Raw genomic sequence first — 14,193 nt, 5'->3', positions numbered from 1 at the left:
TGACCAGAGTAGCTTTCATGAGGAGAGGTTAATCGGCAATTGTCTGATCATATATGTGGGAGATTTTCCGAGAAAAAAAGAATAGCTCAACTTTTCCACTACTACGTTGATCCTATAAGAAGACAGACATACTTTAAGCGCAATAAAGCTCAACCAAAGACAATATAAGTATAAGATGCGTAACGCCATACAAAATTTCTGCACACGAATTTTCGGGGCTGACTCTAGAGCTGGCTCCAGACTCTCTTGAAATTTTTTAGAGAGAGAGAGCGCTCTAGAGCCAGCCGCTCTCTTGTATGCATACAGCATACGAAGGCACACGAAGTTGGTTTTTTGCCGATGCGATAGCCGAGCCGAGTCGTCGCTACGACTGTATGTGTGCACATGCATACTTTTTTACAGCGCTGTCGAAATATGCCCTTCACTTTATAAGTGTAAGTTAATTTTGCAAGACGCTTACCACCCCAATATTAAAAAACTGTTATATTGTATATGTATATCCCTCCAACGATAATTTATTTTAAGATGGTACATTCGATAATGATGATCGGATATACATATATAAAAATACATAATATATTTAATACATGAAATTCCATGAATCACATTGGAATAATTGCCATTAGGGTATTCAGGATGCGACGTATTCAACGTCGGTATATAATTTCGTTTCTCAACTCATAAAAAGGTTTCCGTCTCGAAAATCGTCCGCTTAGCACAAGTACGCACACATACGCACTTGCTGTTCTGTGTGTACTTACACATGCAAGCGGATTCTACTTTTAGATTCGTACGCTCTGAAATTTGTGCGAGCGAGATGGCGCGAATTTCGTCGCTGGCCGAAAAATTGTCTTGCATATGGCAATTGAAATGTATGAGCGTTCCGCATCTTATACTTATATTGTCTTTGGCTCAACCCTGGTGGTATATCGCACAATTCCAATAAAAAATCGATAGTGCCACCGATGGTTTTTGCAGCCCTATAATACACTTGCATATGTATTATTGTTATTATAGTATTACTCTCCATACGAGTTGAACATGAAATCAGAAAAACTGAAAAGAAACTTTTGGATCTCTGCTGAAATAGAATGTATGCTTAAACTTATAGGGGAGTTTAATAATGTTCCGAGATCTATTTCTGCAAATACGACACAAAACACATTTAATCAAATTGCCAACAAAATGAAAAAAAATGGATTTCCAAACAAATCACCTACGCAAATAAGAAGAAAATGGTTTCAAATGAAGTCTGCGTATTTATGTTACAAAAAAGGTAATATTGACAGACTGTTTCTTATACCTGAAAGATTTCGGAATGTAATTGCACAGTTCGTAGAAAATGGCGATAAGTTTGGGCGTTCATGTAGTATGTCGACCATCTCGTCGACTAATCAATACCACAGTTACGGTAAGTTAATAACCAAAAAAAAAAATGCAAAAATGTATGTACACACTGATGTATTTTACCTATATTTTTAGAAGTCAATTCTTTAGTCATGGATAAATTTTTGAACCAAGTCAAAAAGAACAATAGACTAGTCAATTCAGAATATACAAAACTGGAGAGATCTCTCTTGCAAAATGAGCACAAATGGCAAATCCTTCGAGATGATAATATAATTAAAAATATAAACTAATTTTATGTTAATTTGTAGATTTTTTCTTCTTAAACTGAAAAATAATTATTTTCCAGTGTTTACCAATTTTCTATGTTTTGTCTTTAGCTTACTCTCTGAAAATACCAGAGGTCGAAGCTGCAGTTAGCAGTGAAAACGAAAACTGCCACAGCACTACAAATGTAGTCAGTTTTTGTTTTGACTACGACTCAGTCTTGGTTGTATCATTTCAATTAAGGATGACATTTCTGATATTAAAATGAACAGAGCCGGAGTTCCTCAAGGCAGCGTTCTGGGACCAATCCTGTATACCCAATTCACATACGACATGACCTTACCTCACATTAACCCGGATAAATACCCATGCTCTACAAGGCAATGATTATTCCCATATGGACATACGCCATTCAGGTCTGGGGATGTGCAGGCAAAACGCATCTTAACAAAATAAGAGTTATGCAAGCGAATACCCTAAGGGCGATGACAGGTGCCCCTGGTTTGAAAGTGATCTCAACATCCCAAAAATTGGGGATCAATTAAAATATCACAGCAGTCGATATAATGATCGGCTGTCGAATCACCCAAATGAAGCATCCAGAGGACTACTATTCCCCTTAAATCCCCTTATCTGTAAAAAACTAGTAACTCTAAGAATAATAGAAAGTTAGCATAATTTTTAAAGATATTAGACCATAGTTAAGTTAAAGTTGGTGATTTACATATATTAGAGGTTTTTAACGGTCTGTATAAATGGTAAAAAACCTGTATTCGAATTAAAAATTCTCAAAATGAATTCGAATGCTACGCCGATACAGTTTGAGTGAGTTTATCAATATTTACATTCGGAATGGTTGTTTACATTTTCACAAAATTGAGCTATTCAGTCATTAAGTTTGAAACGTATTACCAACAAACTTATATTTATATATTAATTAAACTATGGAAATTGTGATTAAAATAGACCGAAATTACGTGCTTGTTTTTCTAAACGCTAATAAACGCTGGGAAGTCTGCAGCAACTGTTGATTACTTGAAAAACATTCCATACAGAAGCGGTTAGACCCTGATAAGGAATGCGCAGATCATTTTATGGTGCTTCTCTTTTAAAATAAATAATTTATGCCAAATTATAAGGAAGATGTTGTAAAGAACTACGAAGCCTTCCCATACATGAAAACATCCATAATGTTTTCCTCCCATATTTAGGTTCAGAAGCACCTGTAAGGCCACAGGAGGGCACATAAATCATGTATCTAATGAAAATATTTTTTATAAGTATTAGTTTTAAGGATTTAATACGAATTTAGACGTTTCTCTATATTTTTCGCTGAACTAGCTGATATTTTGTTGTTGCTAGTGGTGATAGTTCACACATAGGCAGAATTGGGTTGAAATATTCGAAAAATCGAAAAAAACGCAAGTATAATAACCTCTTCACACTGAACACATCCCAGGGTAACGGTGGGAATTAGCGCGAGTGTGAAACACCGATTCCCACTAATAGCCTTTTCACACTGGCGACCATCCCCCATCCATTTCGGGGATGGTCCGTACGGTTTTGCCGTTCCGAAAATTAGCCAGTTATTCCACCATCCATCTGGGATGTTCTTAATAGCCTTTTCCCCCACAGCACATCTATGAGGCACGGTGGGAATTTTTGACAGATGTGAAACTCCGATTCCCACTGGCACTCTACCATACACAATCCATGAAAAACAGCTGATACAAACAATTTGGTGCGGTGGAAAATTGATTTACTTTTATAATTAAAATGAATTTTAATTATGAACATGAACGAGAAGAAACGTGTGGGTCGCTTCTTGGGACGCGACTCTACTTATAACTGTAATCAGCCATTACATAAATTTGTGAACTTATGATTTTTTAAAATTAAAAAAAAAATGTTACATTTTACATTTTTTTGCTACATCTGTTATCTACATCTACATCTAAAAGGTATATTCTACATCTTGCCTGAAGATTCTAAATGTACCATTTAGATTCTACATCTGCTCCGCTAATGGGCGCTCGCGTACATAACAAGGCAGAGTGTGCGAGCGAGAAAGAGAATGAGTAGCGTGTCTCTTGAGGGATGATGCGGGGGAGCAACTGCCACAGATTTTCGTCCTTTGTGGTGGCGGAAGGGGGTGGGGCGAAGTTTTGAAATACTCTTGTAGCAGTGTGATATCACATGAGCCTGAAAACAAAATTTGGTTTCTCTAGCTCTTATAGTCTCTGAGATCAGGCGCTTATCAAGACGGACAGACGGACGGACAGACATGGCTCTTTCCACTCGGCTATTGATGCTGATCAAGAATATATATACTTTATGGGGTTGGAAACGTTTCCTTCTCTGCATTGCACACATCCACTTTTACCACAAATCTAATATACCCCTTAACTCTTTTTTGAACACGGGTATAATTAACACAGAAATGATAACGAAATTTGGAATGCCGCTTTATTGTAAAGCTCTTCGAAATATGTGAAATTTTTGGCTCACTTGATTGGGAACAGCATTTGTGGCGCTGTTTTTATCGCAGATTTTGGAAACGAATCGTTCCGCATAAATATTGTAAAATTAGTTTGTGGTATTTAATTTATATTTTAGATAAAATTGAGAAAAATTTGTACATGTAGCTAGCCAAACCTTTCTTATATTAAAATTATAGAAATAACACTACTCGACAAAATCGAACTTTTTTTTTCCTCAAGGATCCAAACCGACTTTTTCTGATAGATATGGGGATTAAAATTTTTTTAAAGAATTATGGTTTTTTTTCAATGGCAGAACTTTTTTTTGAAGAATTTTTGAAGTCTGGTATTTTTGTTTAAAGCTTTTCTTTTGAAAAGATAATTGAAACAGCTAGAAGTTAAGCCCAAACACTTTGTGATTACAGCTTACCGTCTGGGAAATATAAAGCATTGAAATGCAAACATGATGATTTTTGTGCGGTATTTTTTACGAAATTTTGACTTTAAAAACTCAGGAAAAGTAGAAAAGAAATTATATCTTGTGTCCTCTATTTTTTTGTGTATAGGTGCGTTAATTTGGCGTCGTTTAAGGTATCGCTCATTAAAATCTATGGAGAGACTTTGGAGCTAAAATTCGTTAACCAAACCTAAAATATGGAAAAAATGAACAAAAAATACCTTTTGTAAGGTTGCGAGCCCAACTGCCCATTGGGAACAAAGGAACGCGATCAGGTACCAAATGTACAACCCTTGTTCGTTTGCTTTGTTCCCAATTGGCAGTTGGGCCCGCAACCATCAAAAGGTTTTTTTATACCCGTACTCAAAAAAGAGTTAAAGGTTATATTAGATTTGTGGTAAAAGTGGATGTGTGTAACGCAGAGAAGGAAACGTTTCCGACCCCATAAAGTATATATATTCTTGATCAGCATCAATAGCCGAGTCGATAAAGCCATGTCTGTCTGTCCGTCTGTCTGTCTGTCTGTCTGTCCGTCTGTCCGTCTCGATGAGCGCCGGCTAAAACGGAAACCAAATTTGGGTTGACTTTGTGTTACTGCCGGTTAAATCGCCGCCCCCCGCCCACACAAGGCGAAAGGGGTTTGTGTTAGCTTTCGTCACTACCAGACTGCGATTGTGAGGATCATATGTAGCAGAATGAAGAAATTCATTTTCAGTTGCTACCCCTGCCCCCTCCTGGCCACAACAACGCAAGTCATTTTCCTTCTCGCTCGCACAATCTGCCGCTTAGATGTTAGATGTGATTCTATTTGTTGTGTAAGGCAAAAAAATGTTTGTTTTTTTTTTTTTTATTAAATATGTCAAAAATGTTGCTACTGAGTAAGGGGGGCCGCCCCCCGGAAGCGACTCGCCCGTTCTCCGTCCCCTGTTAATTTTTTCATTTTTTAGGTTTGGTTAACGAATTTTAGCTCCAAAGTCTCTCCATAGATTTTAATGAGCGATACCTTAAACGACGCCAAATTACTGCACCTATACAAAAAAAAATTGAAGACACAGAATATAATTTTTTTTCGACTTTTCCTGAGTTTTTAAAGTCAAAATTTCGTAAAAAATACCGCACAAAAATCATCATTTTTGCATTTCAATGCTTTATATTTCCCAGACGGTAAGCTGTAATCACAAAGTGTTTGGGCTTAGCTTCTAGCTGTTTTAATTACCTTTTCAAAATAGCAAAGTTCTTAACAAGCAGATGAAAGATACTAGAGTTATGTGAAAAAAACAAGCGCTACCTCTGAAAAAAGCTTACAAAAAAATACCAGACTTCAAAAATTCTTCAAAAAAAAGTTCTGCCATAGAAAAAAAAACATAATTCTTTAAAAAATTGTAAAGCCCCATATCTATCAGAAAAAGTCGGTTTGGATCCTTGAGGAAAAAAAAAGTTTGATTTTGTCGAGTAGTGTGATCAATAATAATTTCAGATGGGTTGCAGTGATGGAGACGAAAGGAACGTTTGAAATCAGGGAGTTTAAAAAGGACGAGCTTATTGCACAAATCACATTAGGATCAGCCAGGGTAATACAAACATATAAAACCTTCATTCACATGGTCCGACTTGAGGAATATGTAAAGAGCGTTGGCCATTTGGAGCAAACGCTCAGGAATATACAAGAAGATAGTGAAACAAAGGATTTAGTCAGGGCACTTCAAAACAAATTGGATCTGGTGAAAGGAAAAATAAAAACGATATCTCCCAAAAAGAGAAGTAAGAGGGGATTGATTAACGGATTAGGGTCGGTAGTAAAGGCAATCACAGGAAATCTAGATGCAGAACATGCGGAAAATTAGACCAGGAGATCAGAAGGGTACAGGAGGAGGAGAGAAAGTTGAATGAAGAAATAAGTACACAGCAGAACATGGACAATAGGTTCATTATAATGTTTAAAAACTTAACACAACATATTAACGAAGAACAGGTTAGGGTAAACTCTTTTATTAACAACTATAAAAACGGGATAAGTAAAACATTTGTGGAAGAAGATAAGAGAATTTATAGGATAGAATACATTGACAGAATTTCAATCACGATAGACATGATAGCATTGAATCTTAACGAAGTAACGGAAAGCTTACTACTAGCAAGGGTAGGAATAATTCCTAAGTTCATATTGAATAAAGAAGAATCACGAAGAATTACACAGAATTTAGAGGACCAAAGAGTTCAGATATCATCAGAGGAACACATGTATGAATTTTTAGAGCTAAAGGCTATAACACTACTCGACAAAATCGAAATTTTTTTTCCTCAAGGATCCAAACCGACTTTTTCTGATGGTTATGGTTTTTTTTCTATGGCAGAACTTTTTTTTGAAGAATTTTTGAAGTCTGGTATTTTTGTTTAAAGCTTTTTTCAGAGGTTGCGCTTGTTTTTTTCACATAACTCTAGTATCTTACGTCTGATTGTAAAGAACTTTGCTATTTTGAAAAGATAATTGAAACAGCTAGAAGTTAAGCCCAAACACTTTGTGATTACAGCTTACCGTCTGGGAAATATAAAGCATTGAAATGCAAAAATGATGATTTTTGTGCGGTATTTTTTACGAAATTTTGACTTTAAAAACTCAGGAAAAGTCGAAAAAAAATTATATCTTGCGTCCTTCTTTTTTGTGTAGAGGTGCATTAATTTGGCGTCGTTTAAGGTATCGCGTATTAAAATCTATGGAGAGACTTTGGAGCTAAAATTCGTTAACCAAACCTAAGAAATGGAAAAAATGAACAAAAAATACCTTTTTGAAGGCGGCGGGCCCAACTGCCAATTCTTTAAAACCAGACGTAAGATACTAAAGTTATGTGAAAAAAACTATCGCTATCTCTGAAAAAAGCTTAAAAAAAAAATACCAGTTTTCAAAAATTTTTCAAAAAAAAGTTCTGCCATAGAAAAAAAAAAAATATCATCAAACCATTTCTAAGCCCTAAATCTTTAATAAAAAGTTGGTTTTGTTCCTTGAGGAAAAATCGTTTGACCAGTGTAATGAATGGTACCGACATAATATTTTCAATAAGCCTACCAATTTTTAATAAAGAAACGTATTTACTGAAAAGAATACTACCATTACCCATAAATAAAACAGAATTTGTAATAGCATCTAATTTTGTAGCTTATAACAACAACAAAATGTATTATTATAAGAACAAATGCCAACAAATAAGGAAACTTTATACATGTAGAAACGATAAGATTGTAAAGAGAATCAACGAAGGTTGTCTGAGAAGTCTGATGAATGGAGAGGCAACGGAGTGTGAGACAAGGGATATAGGATTCCGCAGAGAAATTTTCGAACCGGAAAAAGGATATATCGCAATTTTCAACGGCGAGAACGTAAAGATACAAACGGATTGCGGAACAGAAGAAATATTCAGCGGGTCAGCAATGATCATTTTCAACGAATGCGGAACAGTGGTTAACAACATCCAATACGAGGCAGTAGAGCAGCTAGAAGTGGGACACCTGAAGCTCGAGATTCCACAGATAACGTCGATGAAGAAAACCAGAACAACTCAAGAATTGGGGGTCCACGAACTCAAGATGGAGGACATCAAAACTAACTTGGAAATTGGAAGAATGCGAACCGGAATGGTGATACAGGCTATGATACAGCTCTCGGAGTACTACTGGTGGGTGCGATATACACCGTTTGGTTTTATAAAAGGACCATTTACGCAACAACTATCCCGAACCCCACGCCCACCACAACTCCCACCTTCGCACCAACCTCAGCAACCAAACATCCGTTCCGATTGAGGAACGGAGAGTAAGCTGATTCTCTGCCGGCCAAAAGAGCAAGGCCAGCAAATTGTAATTAAGTTTAAAACCTAAAAACGAAATATAGAATCAGAAAACAATTGAAACTCAACCACTCCTGGTGTACTTTATTCCGCAAACCACCTCTTACGACAAATCTCCCCAAGAATAGTGATCTTACCCGAGTCACCAAAGATCATAACTCGCGTCATGCGGCAGCGCCCCTCGGTCGGTTGGGCGGGAGGAGGGCTGCGTTTCTGCGGCTTGGTGTCGCATGGGCCACTTGATGGTGCAGTCATTGCATATCAACGTCCAGACAATAACTAATTAATGACGATATGAATAGTATCACTATATAAGCAATAGATTTCACCAATTATCCAACTCATTCAGCAACAAATTTATTTTTGAATTTTCTTGATTACAATTTTTTGTAAAATTCGGTAGCAACCTCTAAAAAACTAAAAAAAAAATTATATAAAATCATGTAAATTATTATTAAATCCAAGGTAACAAAACTAGGGGGTGTCCCGTTTGAATTTCGAAAAAATATTTTTTGGCCTAGTGATCACGAAGGCTGATCTTGACCCTAGGCGAGTCCAGATGGACTGTCATAATTGCTCTGGCGCCGCTGCTTTTATTGCCAAAAGTCAGCTGTTGTGACTCTTCTTTATCCCTAACGCGTTTTGCTGATCAGCTGACAGTGTGCCCGTTTGTGGTTGCGTCAGGGTCACACTGTCCGTTCATGTGTTAGAGTGCCCGTTTTTAGTTGTGTCAGGGTCACACTAGGCTGGCGCGCTTATTTGAATGCTGGCCGGTGTATATTTGTGGCGCTGGGCGTCACACGCTTTTGCTCGTCACCGTTGCTGACCGTCGTTGTTGTTGGTGTGTTCTTTTCGTTTGGCGCGTTTGAGTCAAACCGTTCTCCAAACGACGCGCTACCCTGTAATCGTCGGGTATATAGTTTTGGTGCCAGTAGGATCCAACTGTTAATTTGTCAAAGCGTGTCTCGCAATTCAAATTGGGTGTCTATATGTCGGTCCGCCAGGCCCAGCCTATACAAACGCCAATATAGCTTAGACACACACACATGTGCATACGTTCATAACTGCAGCGGTGAATTTTCGTTTTCGCTTGTCACCGTTGCTGTTTGTTGTTGTTCTTGTGTTTTTTGTGTTGGCACGCCTGCGCCAACAGATCGCCAAGTGCCTCGATACCCTTTAATCGGCGGATATATCGGTTTTTTGCCGCATTTGGCATCGACACCCTAGGTCCGTATTAAACAGATCGCCAAGTGCCTCGATACCCTTTAATCGGCGGTTATATCGATTTTTCGCCTCATTTGGCTTCAACACCCTAGGTCCGTATTAAATCGATCGCCAAGTGGTGCGATACCCTCTAGTCGTCGGGTATATTGTTTTCGACCTGATTGGGGTACATATTCCTGTTTCGACAATTTGTGCCGCAGCAAATAATATTATCGTGAGAAAAGCCCTGATTAGTTATTCACTTAAGCATCGAGAGTCAAGATGAATCCAAAATCAGATCATAAGCCTATTCTTGAAGAGCTGAAAAAGAAGCTCAGCTCCCGTGTCAAAGGCATTCGCCGATTAGAGGACCGGCTGGAAGCTGGGGAGCAGCGGAATGCTGCAGTTGACAGAGCTCGAGTCCAGACCATAGCCAAGGCAAGCCAAGTTCAAGAATCAATCGAAGAAATAGTGACGATGACTTTGGAGCCGAGTTGGAAGAACTCTCGATTGTAACCAAGGCAAAGATAATGTCGCTTATCGACGCCTTGAAGACAGCCAGTGATACAATGCCTTCAGTATCAGCTTCTGTTGCCCCAACTCGTGCTCGACTTCCGAAGTTAGCTCTGCCAAAGTTCAGTGGAAAATATTCGGAATTCAAAAGCTTCATTAGTTTATTTGAGACTCTTGTTCACAATGACGAAAGCATTCCACTTATCGAAAAGTTTAACCATTTGCTTTCATGCCTCTCTGGTGAAGAGTTGGGAACGGTAAGAGCGTTCCAAACAACCGAGAGTAATTATGAGAAAGCCATGGCCCGCTTAAAACGGGTCTTTGATAACGAATATCTGATCTTTATGAACAATATTTCTGCCCTATTTAGTCTTTCCAAATTGACCCAGCAATCTGCATCTGCATGCAATGCTTATTCATCTCGTCTAATAGCCTTTTTACACTGGGCGCGTCTGCTATCGAGATCGGAATAGACGCAATGAAGCAGAAAAAATGTTTACATTGGCAGACGTGCGCCTTGAACTTTGATTTCGGTGCTTGATGACAAGAAAAGAAAAACCAATTTTGAGAAATCAACAGAATTATGCAAGACGACAAGAAAATGGACGAAAGAGAATTGATTCTCATCTTTATTTATTATTTTCAGACATTTCTTTTTAGAGTTTGTGGGAGTTCTTCTTCAAATTATGAAAACCATCGAAGTTCGTCTCCAGCAGTGTCTAAATCTCATCAGGGGTCACAAAAATGTCGCATGATAATAATACAATCAGTTTAAAGTATTTTATGTAATGATTTTATGTATATTTTCACCTTTTTGCACAACCATACAGCACAACCATTAGTGGTGATAGTTGCGCTGATAGACAAAAAAAGTGCAAAAATGAGCTTTTTAGCAATCGAATATATCGAATAGACGCACATGAACCAGAGACCGAAGCAAATTTTTGCCAGAACAGCTCGATTATGAGTAGTTGCCGCTTTGGACTGACTGCGGAAAAATGCTTAATCGCAGGTATCAGCATCTTTCGGCCGAAGAATCGGCAAAACCAAAGCAGGAGTAAAAAGCTGTGCCAAGCAAGCCTCACAATCGGAGCTCATTCACGTGCTCTACTTCGAATGCTAAAAACCGACAATGTAGTTACTGCAATGCAAATGCACTCCATGCGACAGCTTTGGATAGAGTTATTCTGGCAACGTCGACCGTAAGCGTCCGAACTAAAAATGGAGAGTACGTTTTGGCCCGAGCACTGCTTGACTCTGGGTCACAAACTAACTTCATAACTGAGGACCTGGCACAGCGCTTACAGATCCGTAGGGAGGAGTCGTGCATCTAGTTCACAAGTCAAGAAAAAGATACACACGGTGGTGAAGTCGCGAATCAATGATGGTGAGTTCTCGGTCGATTTCTGAATTCTGAAGTCAATCTCAGGATACCACCCTGATCACGCACTTAATGTGAGTGACTGGAAAATCCCGAAGAACCTACCTCTTGCACACCCATATTTCTACAAGCCACAAAGAATAGATATGTTGATAGGTGCAGAGTCATTTTTCGAACTCATATCTGTTGGTCAAATTAGACAAGGTCCTGACTATCCAACTCTGCTGAAAACGCTTCTCGGTTGGATTGTGTCTGGAAGATCAGTCAGAAAGACTACTCTTGCCTTCAGGTCGGTTTGAAGTAAGGCTGCCGTTTAAATCAGATCCAACTGTATGGGCTATTCCTTTAAGATTGCTAAACGGCGATTTTGGTCGCTCGAAAGAAGATTGTCTCGTGACCCTGAGTTGAAGAAAATGTACTTGGAATTCATGGAAGAGTACCTCTCCTTAGATCATATGTCGCCGACTGACAATACTTTTCCTTCTGCTCCACACTACGTAATTCCACATCAGTGTGTCCTTCCTTTTAGTCTCCCCTTTTTCGTCGAAATATATAACAATTTGCAGCCACCAAACTCGGTTTTTGTTGATTTAAATTTTAAAAAAATATTCTAAAATTTCACGATCCATCACGGGACACTGGCACACATGCTGCCAGACTGTCAATCCCTCACAACGACTTCTGTAGAAGCTTTAGGGACGAAGAAAAGGAGAAGTCGGTCCCCCACGTCTTTTCTCACTGCCCGGCCCTGGATTCATTCAAGTCACTGGATGGGACTGCCCTTAAACCGTCCCAAAGCCCCAAATCTATCAAAAAAGTTTGTTTGTTTTGAAGCGGAAATATGGTGTCGGGTTGTGCAATCTGCAAAGATCGCAGCTCTTCAGGAGCTTCCCAAAAGTGGGGTGCAGGCTGATTGGCCTGTAATTGGCCAGATCATCCAGGGATTTGCCGGGTTGATACAGCATTCAGTATTTGTAACAGGTAAAAAAGTGCTCTGACTGGCAACGCTTTTGACATTCTGTTATCTGTATTGTCCTCTCCCGGGGACTTTTTAACTTTGAGCAAGCGGATATCCGCGTTTAGTTCCTGGGGCTTGACTGGGGCCACCGGGTGCTCCATTTGGTAAACTTCATCCAGTTTAGCAGCAACTAAGCTTGTTCTCCCTCTTGAGGCCGACCGGAATGGTCAGAATCTGTACTCCAGCTCATCTGCAAAGGCTTTCACTCCGTCCGCTGCTGACCTCGCCCATGACCCGTCTGCCTTTCTTCCTGGGAAGTAAGTGGTGGATTGCCGTTTGTACTGGCTTGTGAGCTTCCATAGGGTGTAATTCGAGTTCTCGTCCGCAGTCGCCTGGCAGCAATCAGCTGTTCAAAAACAAACACACATCTGAATTTTACGGTAAACTTAATTAAAATGCTTTTACCGAGCATCTGAAAAACTTGCTCCGACCACTCCCTTAGTGCAGCAGTTGATTACGTTTGCTACTCCAAAGTAGGCTAAGAAAACGAATAGGCCCCCCATTACTCTTCCTAGCATTCAGACCAGTGCTCCATCTTCATCCTCATCTTCCACCTCTACTTCCACCCATCCAAAAAACTAACTTCCTCTCTTGTAGTTACCTACCAGAATGCTAGAGGTTTGCGTAGTAAGCTCAGCACTCTTTTCCCTAAGAGTCTCGCATTCTCGTCCCACGTTATTGTGTTCACCGAGACCTGGTTAAAGCCGGACATCCTTGGTTCCGAAATTTTGGCAGGTCGGTACACAATTTTTAGAAATGACCGTTCGCCTCGGCGTGGAGGTGGGGTCCTTATTGCAGTGGACTCAAACTTCACGTCGGAACATTTCATGGTCCAGGTTCAAGAAAACTGATTCTCCCAAGCTTTTCCATTTTCATTACTTGCTCGTATATTCCACCTTCCTCGGATATCTTAATATACGAGCATCACCTGTCCGCTTTAAAAACTGTTTCTTCCTCGCTATCAGATAAAGACCATATGATAGTTCTTGGTGATTTCAATTTGCCAGGTACTGTTTGGTCTTCGGTAAACGAGTCTAATAACCTTGTGCCCATGTCACGACATGACTTTATCGACGGCTTGCTAGACCTATCCCTGTCTCAAGTCAACCATGTGAAAAATTCCTTAGGTCGATTGCTTGATCTGTGCTTTGTCTCGGATCCGACCATAGCGTTTTTAACCCGAGCCCTTCCGCTCACTACACCTGAAGACTCCTACCATCCCACATTCGAAGTGTCAGTCGATATTGGCCCTACTGTATTGGATCGAATGGGTAGGCTATCTGAACGTGTCCGCTGCTTTCGTAAAGCCGAGCTTACGAAGCTTAATAACCTCATTAGTGATTTTGATTGGTCCGCTCTGTATGTGTGCACTAACGTTATGAAAGGCACAAACATTTTTTTAAATGTACTTGACACATTTGTTGATTGTTGTGTCCCACTTTCTTGTCCGGTTAGATCTGGAAAGCCTCCTTGGTTTACCAAAGAGTTATCCAGTCTAAAAAATTTCAAATCAAGACTTTATAAAAAATTTCGAGAAGTTGGTTCTCCCTCTTCTCTTTCTCACTATGTAATAGCTCGGTCAAATTTCTCCGTACTTAACGCTCAATGCTATAAGAACTACCTATCTCGATGCAGGATACGATTTTCACAGGACCCTAAACAGTTTTACAGCTTCGTAAATAGTA

The 14,193-nt window shown here is 39.4% G+C and overlaps 1 protein-coding gene across 1 annotated transcript; it reads left to right on the top strand.

Moving 5' to 3' along the window:
* The first annotated feature begins 992 nt into the window (after positions 1–992).
* Positions 993–1,700, top strand: LOC111080654. The gene is made up of 2 exons (XM_022376395.2): positions 993–1,411; positions 1,483–1,700. The coding sequence occupies exons 1-2, from the start codon at positions 1,042–1,044 to the stop codon at positions 1,638–1,640; spliced, it is 528 nt and encodes a 175-aa protein (XP_022232087.1). The 5' UTR covers positions 993–1,041; the 3' UTR covers positions 1,641–1,700.
* Positions 1,701–14,193: the final 12,493 nt, after the last annotated feature.

This window comes from Drosophila obscura, unplaced genomic scaffold, assembly GCF_018151105.1.
Source record: "Drosophila obscura isolate BZ-5 IFL unplaced genomic scaffold, ASM1815110v1 contig_46, whole genome shotgun sequence".
In the NCBI taxonomy this organism is placed as follows: Eukaryota; Metazoa; Arthropoda; class Insecta; order Diptera; family Drosophilidae; genus Drosophila; species Drosophila obscura.
The sequence above is the reverse complement of the archived record's forward strand: the minus strand, read 5'-3'. Positions and strand labels throughout refer to the sequence as shown.

Excerpts from the sequence above, each read along its gene's own strand:
- LOC111080654 (XM_022376395.2), top strand. The coding sequence starts at position 1,042 with ATGAAATCAGAAAAACTGAAAAGAAACTTTTGGATCTCTGCTGAAATA. Across the intron at positions 1,412-1,482 it reads TAATCAATACCACAGTTACG|AAGTCAATTCTTTAGTCATG; the intron begins GTAAGTTAATAA and ends CTATATTTTTAG.